Here is an 18,734-nt window from a genome sequence, read left to right as displayed (position 1 = left end):
CTAAAAAGCTCAGAAATGAAAACTAAAAGAGCTGCACAGTATAGCACATTACGTGGATGGCAGAGCAGAATGGACAGGACTGGAGGACGCCTCGGTCATCTGCAAGAGCAAGCAGAAGGTGCAGCATCCAGACACAAAGAGAAGCGACAAAAAATTAAGAGATATGGAAGACGATGCTCAAAGCTTTCCAAAACGTGTCTAGTAAGAATTCCAGAACTATATCCTCAAATAAATAAGAACAATTCTCGAGGTGAAAAAGGATGAGTCCCCAAAGTGAGAGGATATGACTCAAGAAATTGGAAAGGGAAAGTAAGTTTAGAAAACAAGAGAAAAGGAATAGAAAATCAGAAATTATATAAAGAGAAAGCAGAGAAATAAAAAAGAACAAGACCCAGAACTGATTCTTTCAAAAGACTCATGAAACAATCTCCCTGGAAGATTGACCAACAAAAGATAAGAGGGAGGGTGGGTGGGGAGGGAGAGGGGGAGGGAAGGAGAGAGAACAATGGTGTCTTGAACGAGAAAGGAGACAAAACTATTCAGTAGAGAATCAAATCATGAGACCACCACAGGAAACGGGACCCCTTAAAGAAATGGTGGATGGCAGGAATTAGACAACAAATTCCAAGGCTGGAATATCTTGTCACATCAGAAAGCAAGGAGGGCATCAAAGACTCCTGGAGTCACGTCCAAAGACAGAGGAACCAACCCAAAGGAGCTTCTACTGCCCAAAGATGAACAATTTTAGCATCAAAAATCAAGTAAGTTAAAATCCATGAGCTAATAATGGTACTAAGAAGAAAGACCCCCCTCACTGGTGACCTTTGAAAGATACTAGGGAAGCAACTCATTTTCAGAAAAAGGAATAAATAAATTAAGGGAAAGAATCATCCATTCATTCTGACTTTCCCCCCAAAACTTTAACTCAAGTTACCACAGAGGTGATGGGAGAAAGTCCTTCAGAGATAGACTGCAGCCAATAGATGAAGAAGGAATGACAGACTCAAAAGATCACCACTTTGCAAGCCCAAATGAAATAACTGGTCTAAGCAATGATCAATGACTAATAAAACCATTAGGACCTTTGTAGTGGATTATCAGGGTAACAATACCTGAAATCACTGAAAAATCTTACCACCAAGGAGAGACCATTAGACATCATTTAACTCCCACCACTGATGAAACAGAAAGTACAAAACACCAACTGCCTAGCCTTCTTGCCAAAACATCTTACTGAATCTCAGCAAGCCTCTGGATCTATGAAAACACAGAGAGGAATGTGTTGAGCAACACACACCAGATGCAATCACCAAACTCCAGACTGTGGGAGATGGCAAGTGTGGTTTTATCAACAACTGAATCACAAGGAAAAGGTAAAGGAAGAAAGGAGAAAGGAAGAAATTAAGAACCGTATCACCCAACAGAATGCAGAGACCTTGATTCAAAAAACCGGATTCAGACAAAGCAGTGATAAAAACACATTATGGGCACAGGGACACCTCGGTGGCTCAATCAGTTAAATGTGTGACTCAGCTTGGGTCATGATCTCAGGATCCTGGGATCGGGCCCTGTGTCGGGCTCCTCCAGCTAGGTGGGAAGAATTCTTGTCCCTCCCCCTCTCCCTCCACCCTTTCCCACACTTGTGTTCTCGCTCCCTCTCAAATAAATAAATACAATAAAATAGAACACATCATGGGCACAATCAAGGGCATTTGAACACTGACTAGATATCTGATGTTATTAATGAAATGTTTTTATTTTTTAAAAAATATATGTGAAATATACTGTGATTTTTTTTTTTTAGCCTTTTTAACATGGAATTGGGTTCTAAAATAATCTTGGGGGGGGACAGGGATATGAACAGATCAAGATTTGGCTGTGATAGTTATGCAAGTTGGAGCAATGGACACAAAGAGATCCATGACAGCATTCTCTCTACTTTTGTAATATGTTCAAAAATTTTCAAAATAGGGTCACCTGGGTGTCTCAGTCGGTTGGGCGTCTGCCTTTGGCTCACGTCATGATCCCAGGGTCCTGGGATCGAGCCCCACGTAGGGCTCCCTGCTCAGCGGGGAGTCTGCTTCTCCCTCTCCCTGTGTCCCTGCCCTCAGCTTGTGCTCTCTCTCAAATAAATAAATTTTTTTTTTTTTTTTTTTTTTTTACTTTAACGGAGACAGAGATAGCGAGAGCAGGAACACAAGCAGAGGGAGTGGGAGAGGGAGAAGCAGGCTTCCTGCCGAGCAGGGAGCCCGATGTGGGGCTCGATCCCAGGACCCTGGGATCATGACCTGAGCTGAAGGCAGACGCTTAACGACTGAGCCACCCAGGTGTTCCATAAATAAAATCTTTTAAAAAAAAGTTTTCATAATATAGAAAATAAAAAATAACTAAGATAAAAACATAACACTTCAAAATTCTGCCTAAGCTAAAGATTTGTGAAAAGAAAAACAGCTGTTTTAAATCTAGGCCAAAAAACTGTGGTTTCTGAGGAAAAAAAACCAAGAGGGGGTACTTTTTTCTCTGACTTTTTGGGAGAGGAACTGAAAGACTGGGGCCCAGGGTAGGAGGGAGTACTTTTCATTATATTCCCTTTTGTACTTCTGAATTTTATATCAAGTATATGATTTATCTGTGATAAATTTATCTGTGAATAAAATAAAAAATATATTTTAAATATATTTTTAATTTTAAATATATTTTAAATCCCAAAGCCGCTATGAACTTTATGCCAATACACTTGAAAACCTAAATTAAATGGACGCCTATCTAGAAAAATGTATTGCCAAAATTAGCTCAAGATGAAATGGAACATTTAAATAAAGCTACAATCTTTAAAGAGGTGGAATTGATGGTAAAACATCGACCCAGAAAAAAAGTACCAGGTCTTGATAGTTTTATGGGCAAAAGGTTTTATCCAGCTTCTTGGAAAATTCAGCCCTTATCCTGTGCAAACTTAAGGTGGGTTGAAAAAGCAAGTTACAAAAAGAGTGGCACAGTAGGAAAATACTTCTTTTAAATGTTTACATATTTAAACTGTTCGGAAAGGAGCAGGATTGCCAAAACGTGAGTCTGGTTGCCACCCCCCCCCACCCCCACGCTGCACACGGGGACAGTGAGCCAGCAGAGGGATGCCCCCCTTTCTCTCTGCTGAAGGGCTGGCACCCGAGCTCAGTATCCCCTGAGTCTGATGGCTGAGGGACTGTGGCATCCCCTGGTTCCAAGATGTCCTCTTTTCACACCAGCATGCACACCACTGACAGGCTAGTCTTCTGGGGGGGGGGCATGCTAGACCCTTCGCGGGACCGCAACCCACCTCTCTGAAGCCCTGGCATGGCTCCCTAAAAGAGGATGAGAAACTGGGGACCACACGCGATCCATCTTGCAGACCCAGGCTTTGTGCCTGCCTTTTCCTCAGTGAAGCCTCTTCCTTAACTCAGGCAGGTGATGTGGAATTTATGGCAGCCCTGAGGGGACCCACCTGGCAGGACGGAAATAAGACTACATATTTATGGACTCCCATATATTTAGCAATGGTATAAATTAGGGCAAAGGGTTCCAATTATCTTCAAAATAACAGTTACCTTTGGGGGCTGATGGAGGGCAGTGGTCAGGGAGAGGTCCTCAGAGGGGGCTCTAACTACACCTGTCATGTTTTACATCTGAGTCCCCTTTCTTTTACTCCTCACCTGTAACCCATTACCAAGTTCTGTGGTATATTAAAGATGGCCACACCTTTTTGCTTTCCCTCCCTTTAAGAGGTGTAATCTCTCCCGTCCCACCGTGAATCTGGACTGGCCTTCCCCCTGTTTTGACCAACAGGGGGCAGCAGAAGTGATGAAGAGATAGTGCCCTGCCTGAGCTTCAAGAAGAGCTTCTGCTTCTGAATTCCCCCCCCCCCCCCCCCCCGCCACCTGCTCTGCTGGAAGGAAGTGGGGGCAGGTGTTTGATGACGAGAAAGCACGTCAAGAGGGAGAAGGCACGTGGAGGAGCGTGGGGGGTCAGATGTGGGAGAGATGCAAGAAGGGCCGCCCCGCGGAGCCCTGCAGCATCCTGATGCACAGAATCCTGGGGAGTCACAAATCGTTGCTTTGAGCCAGTGGGTTATGGGCTGGTTTGCTACATAACACTAAACACCTAAACAAGTCGTGATAGCTTTTGCTTCCGAACAGATCCCAGGTCCCTCCTCTTCTTCCTGCTCCTGCCCCACCCACCTGGGCCACGTCCCCATCCCCTGGGCCTCCTCTGACTGCTTTAATTACTCTCAGCATCAAGCCCGAGCCCCTGCCCTGGCTGGCCACGGAGGCCCACATGTGCAGCCTCACCTGACTCTTCTAACACTCTGCTCCCGCCACACTGGCCATCTCGGGGACCTTGGCCAGGAGAGCCCTCCCCCAGCCCTTTATGGGACTGACTCCCTCCCTCCATTCACCTAATTCTGCTTCAATAATGCCACCTCGCCCTAGACGCCTTCCCCGACCTCCAAGCTAGAAGAGTGCCCTCTGCCCACCTGCACACTGGTTGACTTCCTTTGTGGCCCCTTTCCCACTCCTGGTGGTGGCGCACCCAGCTTATTTCTCGTGTTCGCCCCCTGGAATGTATCATGAGGACATTTTCTTGCTTTCCCAGTGCTCGGTCTGTAGAAGGCTCGGACACAACGTGGAGTGAATGAAGGGGCACAGGAAGGAGAGCCGGGCACATCATCCTATCTTGTTTTCAGGATATTTACAAAAACTCTCTTCTTCCCAGTCTTCGTGTGGCTCCCTCCTTCTGGTCAATCAGGCAGACCTGAAATTTAAAGTCACCTCCTCAGAGAGCTCTTACCCAATAACAGTGAAAAATAGCCCCCTGGTGTCCCCTGAGCACCTCCTCTTGCTGTAATGCTCTCTTCGTCCAGCATTGCTCTCTCATTTTTCCTGTTCTTTGTTGTCTTTTTCTTCCTGCCAGAATTACAAGCCCTATAAGAGCAGAGGCCACACTCCTGCTATGTCCTAAGTCTCTGGAACACTGTCCACCACAAAAGGATGCTTGGTTAACTGTTGACAAAATCATGCTGAATGAATAAGACAAACAGAAAGTGAGGCCTTAGAAGAAACACAGATAACAAAAAAACTCCCATAATAAGTGACAACGGAAAAATACTCTTCTAGCAGCACTTTTACTGTCTTTTCTTGGCATCATGGGAAGTTGCTTCCCGTGTCATTTAGACACATGCTCTGCCTATCGAGTCCACTGACTGCAAATTTCCTTAATAAGGCTCTGAACCATATAATTATTGGTTTATCTGGAATTCACTGCAAAAATATTGATCTTAGGGGCGCCTGGGTGGCTCAGATGGTTAAGCGTCTGCCTTCAGCTCAGGTCATGATCCCAGCGTCCTGGGATCGAGCCCTGCATTGGGCTCCCTGCTTAGCTGGAAGCCTGCTTCTCCCTCTCCTACTCCCCCTGCTTGTGTTCCCTCTCTCACTGTCTCTATGTCAAATAAATAAAATTTAAAAAAAAATCTTTAAAAAAATATTGATCTTAATAAATCTGACATAAGAAATCAATTTTAGGGGCGCCTGGGTGGCTCAGTCGTTAAGCGTCTGCCTTCGGCTCAGGTCATGATCCCAGCGTCCTGGGATCGAGCCCCACATCGGGCTCTCTGCTCTGCGGGAAGCCTGCTTCTCCCTCTCCCATTCCCCCTGCTTGTGTTCCCTCTCTCACTGTGTCTCTCTCTGTCAAATAAATAAAATCTTTAAAAAAAAAAAAAGAAATCAATTTTAAAAATTACCTGAGAAGGTAATAAGACTGGCATTAAAATAAAATAAGATAAATGCCCACTGGGATCCTCAGGAGAATTCAAGAAGACACCTCAGACATAACACAGGCACAGAATGCCCTGAAAGAAACGACCAAGAAAAGGAAAGAGCTTTCTGGAACTCACAGATGAATGCCGAAATGAAACAGTCAGTAGAGGGGACGGAAGATGAGTCAAGAACATCTCTCAAATTTTCAGAAGAAGAAGAAGAATCGGAAAATGTGGGAGAAAAGATGGGCAACATGCATCATGACTACAAGGAGTTTCAGAAAAACAAACAAAATCAAACCCAAAGGAGAAAAAGCAGAGGAGGAAGATATTATCAAAGGGAATACAAGGAATTTTCTGGGCCTAAACAGTTGGCCTACCCAGTGCCAAGCAGCAGGAATGAAAAAGGACCCTCACCCAGGTCTTGTGCTATGAAGACCAAGATTTCAGAAGACCGAGCATACAGGGAAGATTCTAGAAGCTTCCAAAGAGGAGGAAAAAACCCAAACAACCCCAAAGGTCACCCACAAAGCAGAGGAATCAAACCACATTAGAGGACAGCAGAGTGGACTCTTCCGCGTTCTGAAGGCAGACGATTTCCAAGCGGGACCCCGGGGAGGGCAAAATGAACATGCTTCCAGGAATGTCCAGTCTCTTCCGTGTGCCTGCATAAGCCCTGGGCTAGGAGTTTTCTTGATGATGTGCTTCAGATAAATAAGGGCCCAAGACTTCTGAGTATGAGCCAGAAACGGGGGATGGAGGTAAAAAGAAGGGAAGGGGTGCTCACCCCTTGACCCCCACAGGACAAGGATGACCCTGAGTCCCCAGGCCAAATCACCGTGACGGGAACATATCACTGAAGACACGAATGCGACCCAAAGATGAGTCTACACTGATCGAATTCAGCATGGATGGAGCAGCCAGGAGACACGGCACGGAAGTGAAGGAAATCATTTATTATGGCAGGCAGGCCATGGACATTGGCTCGGCTGACGGAGCAGATGTGCAGGCATATATTCTCCAAGTAGAGAAATGGTAATGACGGGAAGAACTAGAATCAGACACAGGAAGTAGACCCTTTTGGGAGCTGACCCTGGTGCTTTGCCTTAGAGTCTGTTCTGCATCACTTGCTTCTTTAACCAGGGGTGTGTATTACTTGGGTAACGTTTCATATGTTTATTCTTGGGTCCTGCAATTGTGCTGGGTCATAGGCAGTGCTAATCAACTCTTACGATAATAAGCAAAATGTAGAAATCATCTAGAGGCACGTTAATGGAAGGCTGATTGGATAAACATTATTCTATTCACGCTATCGAATTTGGTGCACGTGAAAAAGCCCACAAGCCAACTCAAGGGAAAAAAGTTGCACAACGTATGTACAATTGACTATCACGCACGTAAAAGCAGAAACACGACAAAAGGACTGTGTGTGTGCACGCATGGGCATGGGCATAAGTACAGGGAGAGGATGGGAAGGAAACACTCAGCTACCAGTGAGCACTTGGAAAGGATAGGAAGGAGCCAAAGATCACAGTGGCTTTCTCTATATCATGTGACGCTTCTATGAGAACGTGTACAATTCTAAGTCTCTGATAAATTCAAGATGCCAAAAATAAGTTATTTGGGGTCTTGGTTCTCTTGAAATGACCAGGCAGGTAGGCAATTTTATTTTTATTTTTATTTTTTTTAGATTTTATTTATTTATTTGACAGAGAGAGACACAGCGAGAGAGGGAACCCAAGCAGGGGGAGTGGGAGAGGGAGAAGCAGGCTCCCTGCCGAGCAGAGAGCCTGATGTGGGGCTCGATCCCAGGACCCCAGGATCATGATCTGAGCCGAAGGCAGACGTTTAACAACTGAGCCACCCAGGCGCCCCAGGTAGGCAATTTTAAACCAACACCTGGAGACATGCCCGGCCATTGGATGCTGGGCGGGGGGAGGGAGGGTAGATGGGATCAAAGCTGCTAAGGACGACCCTAAAAGAATGAGCAAAATGAGGTATAATCCAAAAAAGTTGTTTACAGCTGAAAATATCATTTCTAACTAATGTGTGATTTCTTCTCTAACATCAGGATTATGGGCTCAGGATGCTTGAGATACATGTTTCTGGGGTTTTTTTTGGTCTTTTTCTCTTTTCTTCTTTAAGACAAATGTCAATAAATAACAAGATGTCTAAGTAGAACCTGGACAAACTGAACCCTGGGGAGGCCAGGCTGGTGAAGGACTTCGAAGGAATATTGGAAGCCCCCTATTTTCATTCATCAGGGTTCCTGAAAATGTGCGTGAAATTCATTTACTAAAGTTTGGATTTATAGGTTATGCCTGAGGAGGGGTCCATACCCAGAGAACTAAAGAATTTCATAAAAATCCCTAAATACGGCTGCTTCGAGGTCTAACTCATGTGGACCAGGAAATCAGACAGGTGGAAGAAAATCCTCGTCCTTCTGCCCCGGGACCTGGGGATGTCTACACAGGCACCTTCCTGCTCACAGGTGTCTCCGTGGGGGTCCGGGTGCAGGGCTGGAAAGAAAAGCCCCTCTCTTGGCCACTGCATGCATGCCAGGTAGACACAGAGGCTACCAGGTGGGACTGCCCTGCCCACCCCTCAGAAGGGGAGACAAGTAAGGGCCAATGTTGGGTAAGGGGAGGAAGGCCGTGGGTCAGGGCTGAGGGCTTGGGTGAGCTTCAGGCTCCTGCCCCCTAGAATGGATGCTCCCAAGAGCCGGCATGTGGCAAGGTGGAGGGAGCAGGGTGGGGGGAGGGGAGAGGCAGGAAGTCAGCTCCTTCCCTGAGCCCAGCTGGCCATGGCCTAATGGCTGCACAGACCAAGGAGTAAAAAAAAGCTCAGTGATAACCAAGGAGAAGGCTGCTTGCTCTTGAAGGCAGTGGGTGGTTTATTCAGCCTGAGAAGGAATCCACAGAGAGGGAGGGCAAGGCATCTGCTTCTAGTTATTTCAAGAAAGGCGGAGCGGGGTAAGGGATTCTTATCAGCCCAGGTGGGCGGAGCTAGATGCCACAAAGGCAGGACTGGTCTTGCAGCATAAACTTCCTAACACTGTCGCCCTTTGACAGACTGGCTTTATTCGAGAGGGAGTCAGTTCCCCATTGCTAGAAGTAAGCAAGTACATTCTGGAGAAATAATCAGAAGATCTGAGCCTCCGATTAAGGGTGACATTAAAAGCCCCATCGAAGCCAGAGCTTCTGCAGTTGGGCAGAGCTCTGCGGGCATGAAGCGCAGCTGAGCTAACTGCTCCCCTCATGGATGGATGCCCGCAGCCGTTTTCCCCACCCCCGAGGCCACTGCTTGGCCTCTCTTTGCTTCACCTCCCTCAGTAAGGGATTCCTTATTGGATACTGGATACGGTCCCTGGAAGGTCCAGGGCTGCTTCTGAGGCCAGGCTGGGAGGGGAGCGGGGGGGGGGGGGGGTGCCCTATGGACCACAGTCTCCTTTTTTTTTTTTTTTAATTTTTTTTTTTAAGATTTTATTTATTTGCGAGAGAGAGAATGAGAGAGAGCATGAGAGGGAGAAGGGTCAGAAGGAGAAGCAGACTCCGTGCTGAGCAGGGAGCCTGATGTGGGACTCGATCCCGGGATTCCAGGATCATGACCTGAGCCGAAGGCAGTCGCTTAACCAACTGAGCCACCCAGGCGCCCCCACAGTCTCCTTCTAAGCAAAGTCCTGCCCACCCTCCTCGCTCCAATGGTGTGAACCTGGCCCAGCAGGCTCGAGCAGGACATGGGCTCCAGGAACAGGTTAGAAACATGGGCTGGCAGTTCCGCTCGGAGAGGCCCACATCCACGCGGCCCTGCTCCCTGTAGGATTTCCTACAGCGGTCCTCCAAGAAAGCACACTCCCACCGGAGGGGCACTTCCTATTTCAGCCTATTTCCTAGTTCTATTTCCAGAAGGCAAGAAGAGCCCCTACTTGAGCAAAGCACGTGGCTCTTGGGAAGTTATTTTTAATACAGATTTGAAAAAGCCAAAAGAAAAAGAGAAGGACACTGAAAGTAGCTGTGTAAAAACCTGGGATTTGAAGACCTTCTGGAATGTTCCTTGTCCTCCTTTGGTCCATGCTGGTTCAGGGGAGGATAGCGCTCTGAGAGGCAGGCAGCTGAAGTCAGGGCGGCTCACAGAGCAGTGGGGGACCTGAGCCACCCCCCGGTGACCTACGTCTCCCTAAGCACCCCTCATCCCCCAGAGAGTCTCGCCAAGAGTTCTAGGCCTGAGTTATTTAGACGTTTGTTCACCTTTCCATTTTCCAGGGAGCCTCACCTCAGCTGGCAGGACAGGTTTTTCCACTCTGAGGAGTGTCAGACGCCAAAGAATGTGTCTCATGGTGTGTTTGTTCACACAGATTGCCCGGCAGCCCCGGCCCACTATCTCACTGACCCTCGTTCTATCAGCCCGTGCTCTCCGCTCATCCAAGCTTTCTAAATGTTCCTCTTGCACCACAGGCCAGCTGACTGCTGATGGTGCCAATAAGGTTGCACGGTGCCTTCCTGGGACACAACTGTGCCACACAAACACAGGACAGGCCCACCCAGACCCCCTGGCCCCACCGGCAACTGGTGAAGTGCTTGCACCTTCGTGGGCTCTGGAAGGGCTAGCCATTCTAAGCACGCACAAGGTGAGTTATCCGAGCAAAACAGGTTTGGGCGCGAGAAACACCCCTAGGACGCATCGGTACGCAAACAAAATGCCACCACCCCAAAACCCCAAAGTAAAACATGAGTTCTTCCCTGATTTTCATTAACGTTTGGATCTTTTTCTAAATATGTTCGGAAGCCCAATAATAACTTTATCGTTTCCAAAGCATGCGGTCTTCCAAGCATTGTTAAAAAGAAAGAGCTTCTAAAAGTGAGAGAGAGCTGTTCCTACATTGACTATAATTTGAGTCTTATCGGTTTACTTCCTGGCAGTCAATTTTCCTTTGGTGATGCTGGGCGTTGGGTGTGTGCTAAGCTTCCCTGGGGTGAGGTGGGTGGATGGGGGTGGCGGGAGGGGAAGCAGGGCTCCCTGGGAACCCAGGAGGTCTGGGGAGAAGGTGAGCAGAACAAATCTGGCTCATCTGCTGGGGTCACAGCCCGGATGGTGGGTGCAGATATACCTCCATTGGTTCCAGAAAGAAATGAGGAGATAAGAGGCCAGTCGGAGCAACGCTGGCCTTAGAAGTGAGCACTGAGATGTGCCGGTTAGATCACCAAACATCGGTATTTAAAGAGGCAACACTGTTAAAAATAAATTGCAGTGTTATTCTTCCGGTTGCAAATGTAATGCAAAACAAAACAAAACAAAAAAGGAACACATGCTCAGTGTAAAAAACATAAAGCCGGGGCGCCTGGGTGGCTCAGTCGTTAAGCGTCTGCCTTCGGCTCAGGTCATGGTCACAGGGTCCTGGGATCGAGCCCCGCATCGGGCTCCCTGCTCCGCGGGAAGCCTGCTTCTCCCTCTCCCACTTCCCCTGCTTGTGTTCCCTCTCTCGCTGTGTCTCTCTCTGTCAAATAAATAAATAAAATCTTTAAAAAAAAAAAAGAAGAAAACATAAAGCCTACGCATGAGCAAAGAGCAGTGGTTGTAATCTCCATGTGACTGTGTTACCCTCTGAATGTGCCCTGCCCCCAGGCTGTGGTCTTGGTGTGCAGATTTGTATTTTGTGAAAATAAAATCCAAACATGCGATGTTTCTAAAATTGGGCCTGCAGAGCTTTGGGGTCAAGGTGAAGGCCAGCGGGTGGGACTCACCAACCCTACCTCTCACGACTGCCCATCAAAGCAACTCCACTGTTAACTGCTACATATGCTCCAGGTAGGAATTCATGCAGGCCGCTTAAACAAATAAATAACAATATATAAATATGACACATTATGTTTTTCAAAGGGCTGAAGCCCACTAACTCCCATCATGGCAGATGGAAGGACAGGCACCAGTCCTTCACCTCTGTCTGCATCCACAGCCTGGGCGTGGCCTCCTCGTGGATGGAGCTCTTCATCTGCGGGGCCCCCATGTGACTTGCTTTGGCCAAGGGCAACAGGATGCCATTCTGGGCCTCGACCTTAAGAGACCTGGTGTGTTTCTGCTTTCTTCACTTGCATCTCTGCCGCTGGCGGGCGGGTGGGGGTGGCGGGGGAGAATGTCATTGACATTCACGTTTATCACTCTAGCTAACATGCAGTCAGCAGTGACTCCTTAACCTGGAGCCAGAGGTAACAGGTCTGTTCATTGTCCATTGGCCCAGCTCCCAAGGATCTGTAAGACTCGGTGGGGATCCCCGGGCCCCTCAGAAAGCCATCATCTCAGCCTTGCAACTCTGTGGGTAGACCAGAACATCAGCGTGACCTGGGAGCCTATTAGAAACACGGAATCTCGGTGTCCCCGGACCTACACAGTGAGAATCTGCATTTCATCAAGATCCCCAGGGGGCTTGAGTATATATTGCAATTTAGGAAGTTCTGTTCTAGGGGACCCAAACATTTTAGACCAGTTGATTCTCAGCCCCAGCTGCACATTAGAATCATGGGAAGGGGGTGGAGAAGTTTTTAAAAATGCCCATGCCTGCCCTTCCCCCAAAATGCTGTTCCAATGGGCCTAGGGGGTGCCTGGCATTGGTAGACATAGACACCCCAGTGTTTCTGGGGGCCAGGGTAGAGACCTACTCATTTAGATCACCAACTCTTGACCAGGAAGGGGACAGGGCAGATCCCCTCTGGGGCCTTTTCATCTGACACAAGCACCCACCCAGTGAGCCCCAACATCGCCATTCTACCCTCATTCCTCAGGATCGCTAAGAGGAGAGACAGGTGGAATAATGGAGCTGGAAAGGACTGGAAAGTAGATGTACTACTCAAAAACTGGATAACATGTTCTACTACAGGTCACCTTGATCTCAGGCTAATAAGGCAAAGCCTTTCTAATGAGTAATAGAAAACAGACATATGTCTGTTAAGAGAGAAATACCTTTTCGAGAGATGCAAGTCGAACGTTCTGAGAACGTTTAGTGCTGGGCAATGTCGAGAAATGAATTCTTTTCCCATTTCATAATTTGATTTACGTGCAAAGCAATCTTCCAGAAACATCACCGTAATTAGCTTTGGGACATCTTCAGCGGAGAGAGACACGCAAGTTACTGAACAAAGTGTCTGCTGAGCCAGGTACAACGCTGCGTCGCTAACTTCATGGAGGGTACAAACACCCTGGCCCTCTCAAACACAACATACGGGCCCTCTCAAACCCCACACGATGGCCTAGACTCTATGGGCGAGAATTCTAGAGTGAAGACAGGGTTCAAATAGCAGTTCTGCCATTTACAAATTTTTGACCTTCACCGAGTTTCTACGTATCTTTTACTCTCAAGTTCCTCAGCTATAAAGTGGGGATAAGTGACCATTTTCTAGGTCGTTGTGAGGATTAAATGAGATGATTTCCCAAAGCACTGAATCCAGTGCCTGGTATGCACTCAGGGCTTAACAAATATTTATCGTTAACAACAGTGTCAATGCCAACCTCTTAACTTGTGTTAAAAGTGGTACAACTCTAGCGGAAACCTGCCAATACATAGAAAGAGGCTTAAAAGTGTTCAAACCTAATAATCCCACTTCTATAAATATATTTTATGGAAACAGTCTCAAAACCATGTATAAAAAGATGGGAATGGGATGTTCTCGGTAAGAGTCAGCAACTAGAAGCAACCCGAACATTCCCACACATCCAACAGGGGAGCCAGGACTAGGTCGATCACTTTATACAGTGTTCCCACATAAGATGATCATACAAGCTAGGTGACTGGCAAAGTTAGGAGAAAACAGTAGGATACTAAACTGTATACACACTATAAAATTAAAACAAAATCCCTGAAGCCTAGAGAAGCAGACTGGATGAGAACAGACCAAGCTATTAGCAGTGCTGTGTTTAGGCCAGGGGGACTCCTGGAGATTTCTTTTCCCCTACTTCTCTCTCTTTTTCTTTTTCCTTTTTTCAATTTTTCTTTAACAAACATGTATTATTTTTATCATGAGAAAACAAAACCAAATCCCCATTAAAAAATCTTTTTAACCAACATGAAGTAATGCCCTGATTCTTAAGATCTTTGCCTCCATAATAAATTTTGTCCCCCAGCCCCTTGATGTTTAGAATTTAAGTGAGAATCCCAAGATATACTTTATAGTGAGACTTTCACCAAGTAATTGGCATTTTTAACCTTCCGTCAAAAACCCTTTGTCCTGGACTCCCCACAGGACGGCAGGTGATGCCCAGCGTGCCAGGCTGGCCCTGCTCTTACCATTACGGGTCTCCATGGCACGTTCCGGACACACAGCTGAGCCCTCTGGCCCCACACACCAGTACATGCTGGGCAGTCGCCGAGACATGCCAGCCATCGACTCTTGGGTGGCTGCTCTCCAAGTCAGTCCCGGCCGGGGTCACCGCCGCCACCGCTCCCCAGAGGATGGACGAAGGCACAGACACACAGTCATGGCTGAGCAGAAAGCTGTCTCGTTCTGGTGCTGAAAAACATCATAAAATCAGAAAGTGTGTTCTTAATTGTCAAGTCCCTTCCTGTACCCTTGCATACATTTATTATTTATATATTGCACCTCGGTATTCTTCTCCTGGGCAACATTCCTCCTCACATTCCATCTGTCTAACCACGCCCAGTCTGGTGGGGGCAGTGAAAGGACAGAGCTCCCCCCACCTCACCTTGCACCCCATGGGTCATGTCTACTTAAAAAACAGTCTCGAGGGGTGCCTGGGTAGCTCAGTCAGTTAAGCGTCCGACTCTTAACTCTGGCTCAGGTCATGATCTCAGGGTTGTGAGATCGAGCCCCACACTGGGCTCCGCAGTGGGTATGGAGCCTGCTTAAAATTCTCTTTTCCTCTCCCTCCGCCCCTCGTCCCTGTGCATGCTCCCCTTCTCTCGCTCGCTCTCTCTGAAACAAAAACAAAAAACCAGTCTCGAAGCAATCCCAACAATTGCAGACACCCACTGGTAAAGGGTTCATTGTTCAATCAACACATAAACGTTGTCTGTTGCCCAGCGACACCAATACAACTAAATGAGGTTTCTGCTTTCAGAGGCTCACACTCAAAGCTAGGGTGGGGCAGACACACCTAATAACTGATCACGATATAAGGCCTTCCCTTTGCCCAGGACAAAGTCTTCTGGAAGCCCAGAGGCAAGATTATAATCGCAAAGAAGCAAGCAGGCGACCATCCCGAAGAGAAGGGGTCTGGAAGGCGTTGGTACTGGTTATGAAGACAAGTCCGTCTGAGCCCTGGGGGATGACAGGAAGGAGCCCCACACATTCTGCCTGCCTGGGTACATCTGGCCATGGCTGAAGGCATTTCTGGTTGTCACCGCTTGGGGTCTGGGGTTCTACAGGTATCTAGCGGGTAGAGGTCAGGTTCATTACTGAACATCCTACAATACACAGAGCAGCCACCCACAACAGAGAATTATCTGGCCCGAACAGTTCCAATCATCTGGAGAAACTCTGAGTTAGATTAAGATTTATCTCCCCAAACAAACAAGGCTGTGATAACTGCTGAACCAGGGTGTTGCTCTCTTATGCCGGGCTCCCACTGAGCCTGGGGCAGGGGGTCCCCAACACAGGTACCCATCCTGCTATGATGATTAAATTTCCAGAACTGCCTTGAGGGCAAGACCCAGGTCCAGCTCAGGCCTGGCACGGGATAAATCGCACAATGGGAGGGGATTACTATGTGAAATGCATGTGTTTCTACTAGTGTTTGCAGAGAGTCTATACTATAACTAAGTACAGGGTCATTAGCAACTATCCTCTGAGACAGATAACTGAAATGGAGAGTGATACAAAAAAAAAAAAATCAAGGTCATGTAAATCATGCCCAAGACAATACGGAAAGGAAAAAAGCACAGTCTGGACATCAAAGGCTTGGCCTGTCTCTATCACATGTCAGCAGTGTGACCTCAAGCCGAAACTTACGTGTGTCTCAGTTTTCCCATCTGTTAAAAATAGACATGCACCCTCTCACACAGACGACCTCGCAGGGTTGCTGTGTGATTTGAAATAAGGTAAATTTTCCGCAGTCACTTTCTATAATAGGGGCCAGAGGTGGTTCTCACCTACGGTACCAGTGGGAGGCCTGGGAGACTGATTAACAAGCTCAGAGTATCAATGCTGGAGGGCAGACACACTGTCTCCCCACCGAGCAGGTTTTAGAAGGTGCCCTGAACAATGTGGGCACTGAGCAAGCTACAGAATAAGGCTGGGAGAGCACTGGAACTTTCTCATCTTAGATCCTGGAAATCAGGCCCAGGTAGGCTGTACTCCTATAGGCAGGGGAAGGTCAAGGAGCTAGGAAACCCCTCCCCCAGAGGCCATGTCCATTACGACCCCCCACCTTTCTGAACTAAAGAGTGAGAGGTTTCAGCAAACCATACATAGAAAAACCTGTGTTTGGAGTATGGGAGCCTGAACAATCCAAGGAGGAATGATCAATCTGGACAAAATTTAGGAGACCATCAGAGCTCTCTAAATTGTAAAATCTGATTAGGAAAACCAGCTTGAAACAAGTACACGGAAAAGCAGCAAAACCATCTCTGTTTTAAACTAAAGGCTCCAAATCCTACAGTAACATTCAGAAACCAAGGAGCACGGTGGCCATCTGCTTTTAAAACACCTCCTAAAATCAGCTACCACATCTACCTAACAACCCCTTAAAAAAATCCAAATGCTAGTAGACGTTCCTTCTGAAAACAGAAGTGTCTTACCATAGAATGCTTTTTTTTTTTCCCCCAAAAGATTTTATTTATTTATTTGACAGAGAGAGACACAGTGAGAGCAGGATCACAAGCAGGGGGAGAGGGCGAGGGAGAAACAGGCTTCCCGCGGAGCAGGGAGCCCGACGCGGGGCTCGATCCCAGGACCCTGGGATCATGACCTGAGCCGAAGGCAGACGCTTAACGACTGAGCCACCCAGGCGCCCCCCATAGAATGCTTTTAAGTTAAAAAAAAAAAAAAATCTTTAAAATATTTTAGGCCAACCCTTGCCCAGCACTTTTGTTCCCCTTTTCATTTTCAGTTTCCTTTTGAAAATCTCTTTTACCAATGGAGGATTTTACGACTGGCGCAGTTTTTCAATTGTAATTTGTATGTTGGCTGAGACTCTAAGGTAGAAGTTTTAAAATGAGGTGACTCAACTTTTGCTTAATCTTTGCCCTCCAACGGATCTTTGCTTCCTCGGGCTTCTTTTGGGTTCAGACCAATGCAACAAATCCTGGTTGCAAGTTACATGTCTTGTTTTCATTACGGTGGATACATCCTTAAGAGGACTTCAAGAGGTTTTCTGTCATGATTATTTTAATACCTTTTAAAACCTCACCCATTTTTCGTTTGCCAACTCTGTATACTTGCATTAATGAATAAACCTGAATACTTAATGAAAAATTAAAAAAAAGGGGAACCTGACATTCACTCGCAAATGTTTCTATTGGGCCCCTCCTATGAGGACTGAACTCCACAAGTTCATGAAACTTACAGCTGGTGGGGAAGGCGCAGTTAAGTAAGTGCTTGCTACAAAGTTTCTGACAGAGGAGAAATATAGGAGACCCAGGATCTGCTCACCTCTCTTTTCAAGAGGCTTGGAAGGGATTGCCAGTACCAAAGGGCTGGAAGACGCTTGCAAATGAAGCATGTTAGCCACGCTCATCTTCTCCAGTAATTTTTTGAATGAAAAGCATGGTAGAGATGGTTGATCCACAGTCCTCGATATCCCTTTGGTACTACTAGCCTCCCCTGATCAGGTACTGGCTTGTCTACAAAATGTGTTTAATGGATGCATGGACATCAAAATATCGAGGAGCTGCAGACAAGAGAGATGTGCAGGTCTCAGTCCCAGATGAACACCCAGGGGTCTGGGAACAGAAGCCCTTCACGAGTCTGAAACCAGAAACAAGTTACGACTGTCCATTAGCCATTCTATCCCTGTGCCAGTGTGTACTAGGCACCTCTTAGTTCTGGGAGTGAAGATGCAGCAGTGAGCAATGCTGGTGCCTAGGAATGGTCTCCGGACCCTGGAGCTCCAGTCGAGACTGCCAGGCAATTAAAGGAGAGAGCAAATCAATGAAGAGGGACCATAATACCATTGGAGACTCCAGAAGGAGAGTGAGCGAGGGATGTGAGAAAGAGGCTGGGCTTAGAGGGGGGGTGGCTGGCCATGTGAAGAATCAGGGGTCGGGCGCCTGGGTGGCTCAGTTGGTTGGGCGACTGCCTTCGGCTCAGGTCATGATCCTGGAGTCCCTGGATCGAGTCCCGCATCGGGCTCCCTGCTCGGCAGGGAGTCTGCTTCTCCCTGACCCTCCCCCCTCTCATGTGCTCTCTCTCTCATTCTTTCTCTCAAAAAAAAAAAAAAGAATCAGGGGTCAACACTGCAGAGACCACATGCTGGAGAGCAAGATGGGCCAGGGTGGCCAGTGGCGGGGGGTGGGGGTGGCAGGGGCACTGGCCAGCTGGTTGATGATGCCAGACCCCATATCAACCGAGGGAAAGGAGGTGTCCTGGATTTCATGCCAATCACAAGGAGAAATTATTGCAGAGTTCTAAGCAGAGGACTGACCCATTCTGATTTACCTATTTTAAAAAAAAATCACTCTGGCTGTCAAATAAAGAACTGGAGAGTGGAGAGGGAAGGATTGTAATCATACCGGAAATGGATACTGGTACCTTGGACTAGGATGGAGACTGTGAGAAAGAAGGGTTGGACCCAGACACACAGGTAAGCCCAACAGAACTTGCTAACAGACTGAATTCAAGGGATGAGGGTATGGGATAGAGGAAAATTCCCAGCAACTGAGTTGACCATGGGCCTATTCCCTGAGATGTGGAAGCTTGGGGGAAGGAACGTTTCGCTGACCCCAAAACCTCCTTTAGGGACAAGTCAGGTGTGAGGTTTGTATGTTTTTAACTTTTTTTATTCT

The 18,734-nt window shown here is 47.3% G+C and overlaps 1 protein-coding gene across 7 annotated transcripts in view; it reads right to left on the bottom strand.

Annotated features, from left to right (window-relative positions):
• The window catches only part of LRRK1 (leucine rich repeat kinase 1), a 123,985-nt gene that overhangs the window by 103,870 nt on the left and 1,381 nt on the right, over window positions 1–18,734 (bottom strand). For 6 of the 7 annotated variants that reach the window (XM_064569997.1, XM_064569993.1, XM_064569996.1 and 3 more), the window contains exon 2: window positions 14,061–14,283. In XM_064569997.1, the coding sequence (XP_064426067.1) occupies window positions 14,061–14,157 (97 nt within the window). In that variant the 5' untranslated portion in view covers window positions 14,158–14,283. Of the gene's footprint in view, window positions 1–14,060; window positions 14,284–17,382; window positions 17,399–18,734 lie in introns of those variants that run through there. The other variant, XM_064569994.1, reaches the window with a different exon arrangement.

The sequence above is a fragment of the Mirounga angustirostris genome, unplaced genomic scaffold (genome assembly GCF_029215605.1).
Source record: "Mirounga angustirostris isolate CCGP_5_RB_7025 unplaced genomic scaffold, mMirAng1.0.hap1 SCAF_9, whole genome shotgun sequence".
NCBI classification, from domain to species: Eukaryota; Metazoa; Chordata; class Mammalia; order Carnivora; family Phocidae; genus Mirounga; species Mirounga angustirostris.
The sequence above is the reverse complement of the archived record's forward strand: the minus strand, read 5'-3'. Positions and strand labels throughout refer to the sequence as shown.